Below are 10,127 nucleotides of genomic sequence, written 5' to 3'. Positions count from 1 at the left end.
GCTATATCATTTGATAAAATTGTATATCCTTGATTATTTATAGGTACTTATTCAAGAATGAAAAATGTATAAGCTTCTTGTCCTAATTCTATCGTTTGATTGGCTTATTTGCTTGGGTTGATTTTGTGACAAGATGCTTGTCGAATTATTTTGTTTAATTTTTTTTTTACGAATATACTAGTTAAAATTTAAAAATGAGAGACGTCGATAAATATTATAAACATAATTGTCTTACGGGCCTAACAAAATCGAGGGTATGAATTTAAGGTTTATTTTTTATTTGAAGGTAAACATTTACAATACTGCATTATGTCTTAGTTTAAAGTACTATTAAGCCAAAACACAAGTCGTAAATACATCATTCAATTTCGATTCACCTCTCTTTTCATATGTTGAATAGATAAAAAAAAAAAATATGTCTGATTCCAATCAATTTTGGATGTCCTTAATTCATTACAATACCATTTGGACCCAAGTCATCCGCTGCTCCAATAATCTAATATGAATAAATATAGATATTTTTAAGTTCAATTCTTAAGCAAAACTTCATACCACGTCGGATTGTGACAAGCTTTGCTACCTTAAGTCCTTAACTTGTGGGACGGGCATGTAATTTTCAAAATCTTAATAAGCTAGGTTCGGGGTCTTCTATCCCTGATCAAAATGTAGTGGAAAATGTGGAATTAATGTTCAATCAGAAAAATGATTTTCATTGGACCATTTTTTTTTAAAAAAAAATAAAAATTAGTCAACAAGTAAACTCGCAATGTGCCAATATATGATATATACTTATGACCTTAATTGGCCTCTCGATTTTCGTGAAACAAATTTTCACACCACGACCCGATTTTAAACCCTCAGAAAGGGGAAAAGCAATTAGGCCTTTAAGATTCCAACTTTAATTAATAATTCAAAAACAAGGACGAATATAACTTAAACTAGTTTGCTGAATTAAATAATAATGAATCATGTTGCCCATTAAGCACTTCATTTAATGCCATTAAACAAAGAAAAAGCTTCCCATTTTTCACTTTCTCAAATCTCAACTTTTTTTTCTTTCTTTCTTTCTTTCTTTCTTCTCATGAATTCCCTCACACACCAAAACACACAACATAAACAGGCTGAAGTAATGAATCCCACACCATGTCACAACAAAGAACATCGATGCAATCTCCTCAAGAAAGGCAAATTCCCGAGCATATCGAATCACACAGCTTCTTTCTTGTTTTACACAGCTTCTTTAGCCACCCTTTTTAGTTTCTACCTCATTTTTCACCCCAAAATCTTCACACAAACGACCGACATTCAAGTGTACAGTCAAGAAATCCCCTCCACTAAACTCCCAAAAGGTAAACGAATCGTTCGAATTAATTAACCCTTCCATTTCTCGAGTTCTTGCTTTCAAACTTGACTTGAAATATATCATGGTTTGCAGATATTTCGGAAACCTGCGACTTGTTCAAAGGGAAATGGGTCCCGGATGCGTCTGATTCTTCGTACACAAACTACAGCTGCGGGACTATCCCATTTGCGAGGAATTGTTTCATGCACGGAAGAAGGGACTCGGAGTTCCTGCGGTGGAGATGGAAGCCACACCAATGCGAGTTGCCTCGTTTCGAAGCAGCGAATTTTCTCCGCGTCGTACGAGGAAAGACGATGGCTTTCATCGGAGATTCGGTCGCCCGGAATCAAATGGAGTCGCTTCTATGTCTCTTGTCTACGGTTAGTTAGTTCTTCATCTTCAAGCTTTTGATTTTTTTTTTATATATATTTTTAAAATTTAAAATTTTGTGCGCAAAAAATGCTACTAAATGTAAAAATTTTATTATACATCTTTAGATAACCAAAAATAGCAAAAAAAAAAAAATGCATGTAAGTGAGATGAAATATGAGGGGGAGTAGTTGACAATATTTTAGTGGAGATGCATTAAATGGTGTTTTGTGAAATGAGTTTGTGGGTGGGCAATTTGTTGATGACTAAATAAAGCACGAAGTTGCTTGCATGAATTGGGCTGCCATTATATTAAATTAATTAAAGATTTTGACATTATCTATGGAACCTAATGGAATAAATTAACATTTAAGTCGGCCAATTGACCCCCAAAAGGTGCACCCTACCGACACATTTATCTATAGAAAAGAAAAGATTTGGTGTCGTTCTTGAATTCTACGGTGGAGATTCATTTGTGCATGTACGGTATCTGAATCGTCGCCTTTTAAAAAAAAAAATATTTATTTGTCGCTATTTGTCATCCCTCCATTGGCAACACTGCTATTGAAATAATTAATGTGCATCCTACTTTAATTTGTCGATTATTCTCATACGGGCATGGCTAGATGAACATCTCGATGTACACCTTGGTTTACACCCTTTCTTATTAATTATAAAATTTTTCTTGATCAACTGGATATTTATTTTTTATCATGGGTATTTTGCAATTAATGAGGAAAATTAAAAAAATTTTAAATAAGAGTGTAAATCAAGGTGTACACTACAAGGTGGTGTACATATATCGTTTTTCTTCTCACACTAATGATGATTTCACAAATATACCATATCTTTAAATCGAACTAATGCACTTTTATTGCGTGGATTTTGAGTACATTTCGAAATCCTCTCTAATGTTTTTGTTTTTGTTTTTTTTCCAGTTTTGCTAAGACCTTGGTTTTGAAATTTGAAAATAAACGAACTTTTTCTAAATGTGAAGCTGGAATTCCCTCGTAGGAAAAATCAATCAACCGATATGAAATATTTTATTAGGCTCAGATGGTTATAGATGAAATATTAATTTACTAAAATATTTTTTTTATTAATAAAACGGAATCTATTTGCAACTCGAGAAGATGAATATTTTTAGAATAAAAAACATACTATGACATTAAAGTTAATAACTCTAAATCTTGTATATAACTTTAATAGTATATTATTATTAATTATAAACATGGAAAGAAATATATATATATATATATATATGAAAAAGAAGAGTTTGAATATTTGTATTAGTAGATTTAACATGCATGCATCTAAAGCAAGACTCTGAAATCTTGCAGGCAGAGACTCCAAAAGCTAAACACAAAGATCCCGATGACCGATTCCCCACATGGGAATTTCAGAAACACAATTTCACTCTAATGTCACTTTGGTCTCAGTTCCTAGTCTTCGCCTCCGAGCGAGTTGTCAACGGTTCCACCACCGGAGGGTTCGATTTGCATCTCGACAAAATCGATACCAACTGGTCGGAGAAGCTACCAGAAATCGAATATGCAGTTTTCTCCGACGCACACTGGTTTTTCAGACAGAACTACTTATACGAGAATGGCAAACTCATCGGCTGCGTTTACTGCCAGACACCGAACGTTACCGACCTTGGACCAGGTCTAGCCATAAGAAGGGCGTTTCGGACCACCTTTAAGAAGGTGAACAGCTGCAAAACTTGCAGGCAGACTTTCAGTTTGTTGAGGACTTATTCGCCGTCTCATTTTGAGAACGCGGCGTGGAACAAAGGAGGTGTGTGCAACAAGACCAGACCTGCGGGGAAGGAAGAGATTGACATGGCCCGAGCTGATTTTGATTACCGCAAAATTCAAGTGGATGAAGTTGAAATTGCGAGAGAAGCAGGGGAAGCACATGGAAATGTTTTCGAGATCCTCGACGTGACGGAGATGATGGTGATGAGGCCCGACGGGCACCCTGGCGTGCACTGGGGTAATCAATGGATGAAAGGTTACAGTGACTGTATCCATTGGTGTCTACCAGGCCCTATTGATACATGGAATCAGCTAATGCTGGAAATTATCAAGAAATGGAACCACAATTTTGATGTGGATAGGTGAAACCCCATCAATTTTTGTTTGATTGTCTCACGCCAGATAAAACAAGTAGTCCTCTGGTATATATAATATTCCATTTGAATGAAATTAACGTGAATTTTCCATCACATGCAAAAGATACAGCTAATGACAAGAAAACAACTCAAAATTTTAAATCCATACGCCACATTTTGATGATTGTTTCATATAGTGGAGTACTATAGGAGTGAATAATTGCTCCCGACACTGAACTCCCTTGGGCAGTCGGAGAGACATACAAAATAATGAAAATTACAAAAGAAATTCAAGAAACAAGGCACTGATGATGATTTAAAACAAATAAAACTACATTCTTTTTCCAAGAATCACCGTTACTGGCTTCAGTTTACACAAGGACAAGGGGAGATCAAATGAAATGTAATGAGACGAATCAAACTTGAAATGTGAAAGTTACAGGAACCCATATGGTTAGAACAGAATTCACTTGGATGTATAGGCGACAGAAGTAAAGGAACAAGCAAGCAGTGACATGAAACTAAAACCAGCACAGATGGAACAAAAAACAGTCTAAATTGGTACCAGAGACTTGGCAAATTACACAATGCACGTTAATTTGGCAGCAGTTTTATATAGATCAAAATGACAGCCGCATTCTCTCCCTAGCTACCCATCAAGGAAGATATATAAATAAATACAAGCAGATTCAGATAAATATGATAAAAGTTTGATAAGATGATGATGTAAACAGAAACATGTAAGCAGATTCAGATAAATATGATAAAAGTTTGATAAAGAATGTAAGCTCCCTTGCTCCACCTAATAGCCAAAAAGGGCATAAAAATATCTGCTTTCACACAATCCAGCATAATAGTATTCCTGTCTCCAGGATTAACACAACTTAGAAAGAATGTAGGATATATTTACACATTTCTTTTAACACACGAACACATAGAACAAATATAAACAAATGTCGAGCCATTTGCCTCATGAACAACTAATTCTTCGCATGAAAAGCTGAAAATCACATAATTAAGGTGCGACGAGTTAATATCATAATCTTCAGCCTTACAATCTAAAACCAGTTTTTATAAGCATACATATATATAAGGATCAAAAGAACAAGTCTTGATCCAACATTACCAGAAGGGCATGCCTTAGATCTCACTTAGCTGATGCATACCCAACGAAAAGGAGAAGAGCTCACGGACTGGTGGGTACTCCACCAATGATATATCCATCCCGTACCCACTAACTGGGAGTTTCAACTCACGCAAAACTGTAAAGGCCTCAGCCGTACGCGTCTTTGGCACTTCTTCAGCCACTGAGCAGTAAGGAATCCAAGTATCCGGACGGTACTCCACCCCAATTTCAATGCCTTCTTTTTTCAGGGCATCAAACAGCTGCGAATGAAACTGAAGAAGAGATAAAGTGGGAGTTGGTCCAAGAAACAGGACATTGTTTTCGATTGGGAGGCTTCCAACTGCAGAGAAGGACAGAGACAGAGGTTCTTGCTTCAGGCAAAAATTTCTCAGCACATTCTCAAGTTTAGCAATGTCAACAAAAGGGCTCGAAAATAAGGTAATATGAGGCCTTGATTCAATCTCGACCAGATGAGTGCTGATTTGACGTCGAGCCAACACATTCCACGCCTTCAAAACCTGATTCTCGAGAGCAGGATCAAAGTACAGCTCAATTGAGTAGCCTTGTGACATTGTCTCTGAGTTAGAAATTAAACAGAACCAAGTAAAGAATCAAGAAAATAACGAATCCCGAACTCACAAAATCAAGAAACAAATAAGAACATAGTGGGCAAATAAAACTGCAAATCCAACCAAAATAAAAATAAATGCTGAACCAAAACGGCGAGACATAGCATAAAATCCACACGTAACAGAAAGAACTAAGATCTAACGATCTAAAGTTCGCGGAACAAAATCCAAAGCAATCCCACAAACCTTCAACCGGCGAACAAACCCAATACTCAAAGTCGAACCAAAACCCCAAAGAAACGAGCTTTCAATCAAACTAGCTAAATAGCCATGCCCAGCTCAAATTGGAGGCAAGTGACCAAGGACAGCCGAAAAAAGAACCAATTCGGTCAATTCATAAGCTTTAGGTTGCCAAAAGGGAAATACTAACAAAAACAGACTGGAAATTGTAAGTATATGGAAGAGACGAAGAGGGCACGTGAAAAAAACTCTGGTGAGACGTTAAAGTTTCAATTCCGAAAGGGACGCAAGGAATAAAGAGTTCAAGAAAAAGGGCTCTTCACAAGGAAAGTGATTTCTTTATTGAATTCCACCGTTAACGCAAGTAGGAAGAAATTTCTGGGTTTATCCGATAAAAATATTTTACAGGCCAATATCTGAGATTATTAGGTTAAAATATTTTCTTGAAACTGTGGGCGTTGAAAACTTGCATAAGTTCGAGGAGTTATTTGCATCAACCACCCCTGTAAAATATTAAAAATGTACACTTTTCTCCTGTGAAATTTTAACAGACATTTTCAACCCTAACCTTTTAAAAAATCAGCACATTCGCCCCTTCACATGAGTGCTTGTTGCGCACGCGCCCCTCATGCAACTGGGCAAAGATTTTGATATTTTTTTTGTACCAAATACCCCCGTGAAATATTAAAAATGCATATTTAACCCCTGTGAAAATAAATTTTAAATCTATTCAACCCATAATATACAATTTTTAATAAAATACAATTATAAATATTTAGAAAACATTTTTTGTTTTATTATTTTTTATTTTTTATTTTAAATGTATTATCATTAATTAATTATTTTCTAAAAATATTATTACTTTATCATGTTATCATTATTTTATTAAATTCACTTCGTATTTCTAATTTTTCCATTAAACATGCATTCATAAATAAGTATTTAAATAATTTCAAGTACCAATATATTGAACTAAACTAATAAGTTCAAACATATTGTTTTTTCGATTTACAACTATATATTATTGAACCAAAATTTAAAATTTTCGAGAATATGCATTGCATAATTTGTAATAAATAATAAAAAAAAATAACATGCTAATATAATTCTAAATCGAAAAAGTAACGTTCATGAACTTATCATTTGGTTCAATATTTTGGTATTTTTAAATATTTAAATCTTTATATATGAATCATATTTAATGAAGAAGTTGAAAAAACGAAATGATTTGATAAAATAATGATAACGAGATAAAGTAATAATTTTATTTAAAAATAAATTAATTTAAAATTAAAAATTAAAAATTAAAAATAAAAATAAATAAAATTAAAAATGTTTGGTACTTATCATTCATTTATCATTTTGATTTAATATTTTGGTACTTTTAGGTATTTAAATCTCGTTTATGAATGCATTTTTAATGGAGAAGTTGGAAACAAGAAGAAAGTTTAATAAAATAATGATAAAAAATAAAATAATAATATTTTTTAAAAAACATTATATAATCATAATAAATGTAAAATTAAAAATAAATTAATAAAACGAAAAATGTTTGCTAAATATTTTATAATTAGATTTTAATAAAAATTATGTATTATGTGTTGAATAGATTTAAAAATTATTTTCACAGGGGTCAAATATGCATTTTTAATATTTCACAGGGGTATTTGGTGCAAAAAAATATCAAAATATTTCTCAGTCGCATGAGGGACGCGTGAGCAACAAGCACTCATCTGAAGGGGCGAGTGTGCTAATTTTTTAAAAGGTTAGGGTTGAAGATGCCTATTAAAATTTCACAGGGGAAAAGTGTGCATTTTCAATATTTCACAAGGATGGTTGGTGCAAATAACTCTAAGTTTGAGCTAGATGAACAACCAGCGACCTTTTCCTAGCATATATAGTATATAATAAATTATAACCCCCATTAATCTAGTTAATATAATATATTATTTATATTTTAAAATTTTCTAGTTATTTTAAGAGTTAATTGCCAATCATTTCCTAAATCAATTTATAACTTATTTATAAATCCCTACATAAATAAAACTTACTTTCAACTCCCTGGAGAGAGAAACTTTTGTTTATAAATACCAATTATACCCTTATCTCTTAAAATTCATAAAATAAAAAAAAAAGAATGGATAATAATAAAAACAAAACCAATCCAAATAGTATATATATAAAAATTCAAATTAAAATCAAAGAACATAAACCATATCATATACATGCTTATGTTGATACATGAGCAAGTATGTGTTTAGGAAGCAAACATATACTTCCAAATCATTATTGGAAGAAATATGATAAATGATTAAAAGTTCGAATAGGAGATGGATCAATAATCATGCTTGATACAGTAGCAGAAAAATTAAAAATAGAAATTGAGGAAACAAAATTTGTAATACCCATTATATACCAAATAGAATCAGGAATGGACATTATAATAGGAAATAACTTTTTAAGAGAATATTTTTCTTTTACACAATTTGAAAATCACATAACTTTAAACAAATGATCATCAATGATTTATATTCCTAAAATACGAACAGCATTTCGTGTAGGAAATGTAGGATTTACAAAGAATTTTCATAAATGAAATACAAATCCAATAGAACTAAAAATAGAAAATATTTTACTCCCTCTGTCCCAATTATATTGTCCATGTTTTCTTTTTTATTTGTTCCAAATATATAGTCATATACCATATTTAGTAATTTTTTTTACACTTCTTTACTAATATACCCCTATTAACTACACTTTGAAAATTGTGCAATCATTTTTTAATACATTAAATAGGGATAAAATAGAAAATTTATATAAAATTTGCTTTCCCAACACATTTTTCTTATTCTGTGTGAAAATCCAAAGAAGACATTATATATGGGACGGAGGGAATAACAATTAATCATGAAAAAAAAATCATGAAGAAATTTCATGATATTTGTTCTGAAAATCCTCAGGACAAAATTAAGAAAAGAAAACAATTCATTGCTTCAATAAAACTTAAAGACTCTAATATCACAATCTGTGAAGCACCAAAAAGATGCAACATGGATGATGTAAAAATATTCGAAAAAGAGGTTCAAGAATTACTAAAACTTAAGATAATCATCCCAAGCAAGAGTCCACACTCTTCACCAGCCTTTTATGTCAGTAAGAAAGACACTGATAAGAAAAGAATGATAATTGATTATCAAAAAATGAATAATGCAACAATTATGGATGGATATTACATCCCAAACAAGAATGATTTACTATCTTATATAGGAGGAATGAAATATTTCTCCAGTTTAGATTGTAAATCAGGATTCTGGAAAATTCATTTAGAACCACAAACACAATTACTTACATCATTCAGTTGTCCAAAAGGACAGTATCAATGAACTGTATTACCTTTCGGACTTAAACAAGCACCAAGTATCTTTCAAAGATATATGGATGAATCTTTTAAATCATATGTAGATTTTTGTTGTGTTTATATAGATGACATATTAATTTATTCAAAAACACTAGATCAACATTATAAAGACCTCATGACAGTATTAGATATTTGTCATAAAGATGAAATTATACTTTCTGAAAAGAAAGCACAATTGTTTAAAACAAAAATAAATTATTTAGGATTACAAATAGAAGATGAAAAACATTATTTACAACAGCATATACTTAAGAAAATTCACGATTTTCCTAGTGAAATCAAGGATAAAGATCAATTAAGAAGATTTTTAGGATTATTAACTTATTCTGAAAATGGTCTAAAGAAGATACTAATTATATAGATACTATTAAAAAGAAAATAATTAGTAATCTTCCTGAGTTATATTTTCCTTCCAATAAAGATATAATAATAATTAAAACAGACGCTTCAGATGAGTACTGAGGAGCATGTTTAAAAGCTTATACAGGAGAAAGAAATTTAAAAGAACTTACTAAAACAGCTACTAGAAAAAATGAAGAATTATGCAATTATACATCAGGAACTTTTCAAGGTGCATAATTAAAGTATCATTCAAATGAAAAAGAATTATTAGCTTTAATATTTACAATTAGGACTTATGAAATTTATCTTATTCCTAAACCATTTTTAGTAAGAACAGATAATATGAATTTAATATATTTCAAGACAAGGAAAATATCAAGAAATGCAGGGAGAAATGCAGCAAGTCTAATTAGATGGCAATTGGAATTGAACCATTATCAGTTCGAAATCCAACATGTCAAAGGAACGGATAATTCATTACCCGACGCATTAACCAGAGAACTTCATCCAAATTATACTATCCGTAGTAACGGAATAACAAAAAAGATCCTAAGTGATCCAGAAAATGACCACGAGTCATCCGAACATGCCTTAGAAAGCATGTGAAA

At 31.9% G+C, this 10,127-nt stretch overlaps 2 protein-coding genes across 2 annotated transcripts; one reads left to right on the top strand and one right to left on the bottom strand.

The window, feature by feature from the left end:
- Window positions 1-1,077: 1,077 nt before the first annotated feature.
- Window positions 1,078-3,942, top strand: LOC140864895 (xyloglucan O-acetyltransferase 3-like). Its single transcript, XM_073269304.1, has 3 exons — window positions 1,078-1,349; window positions 1,436-1,722; window positions 3,052-3,942. Exons 1-3 carry the CDS (start codon window positions 1,082-1,084, stop codon window positions 3,832-3,834), a joined length of 1,338 nt encoding a protein of 445 aa, XP_073125405.1. The 5' UTR covers window positions 1,078-1,081; the 3' UTR covers window positions 3,835-3,942.
- An 837-nt stretch (window positions 3,943-4,779) lies between these two features.
- Window positions 4,780-6,127, bottom strand: LOC140864896 (uncharacterized). Its single transcript, XM_073269305.1, has 2 exons — window positions 5,766-6,127; window positions 4,780-5,527 (listed from the first exon to the last, which is right to left on the bottom strand). The coding sequence occupies exon 2, from the start codon at window positions 5,520-5,522 to the stop codon at window positions 4,965-4,967; it is 558 nt and encodes a 185-aa protein (XP_073125406.1). The 5' UTR covers window positions 5,523-5,527; window positions 5,766-6,127; the 3' UTR covers window positions 4,780-4,964.
- Between the last annotated feature and the right edge of the window lie 4,000 nt (window positions 6,128-10,127).

Source organism: Henckelia pumila, chromosome 4, assembly GCF_033568475.1.
Source record: "Henckelia pumila isolate YLH828 chromosome 4, ASM3356847v2, whole genome shotgun sequence".
Taxonomy (NCBI): Eukaryota; Viridiplantae; Streptophyta; class Magnoliopsida; order Lamiales; family Gesneriaceae; genus Henckelia; species Henckelia pumila.
The sequence above is the reverse complement of the archived record's forward strand: the minus strand, read 5'-3'. Positions and strand labels throughout refer to the sequence as shown.

What these genes read in the sequence shown, in the direction of transcription:
- LOC140864895 (XM_073269304.1), top strand. Translation starts at nt 1,082, where the DNA reads ATGAATTCCCTCACACACCAAAACACACAACATAAACAGGCTGAAGTA. An exon ending in CTCCACTAAACTCCCAAAAG is followed by an intron (nt 1,350 to 1,435) that starts GTAAACGAATCG and finishes CATGGTTTGCAG; the next exon opens with ATATTTCGGAAACCTGCGAC. An exon ending in TTCTATGTCTCTTGTCTACG is followed by an intron (nt 1,723 to 3,051) that starts GTTAGTTAGTTC and finishes GAAATCTTGCAG; the next exon opens with GCAGAGACTCCAAAAGCTAA.
- LOC140864896 (XM_073269305.1), bottom strand. Translation starts at nt 5,522, where the DNA reads ATGTCACAAGGCTACTCAATTGAGCTGTACTTTGATCCTGCTCTCGAG.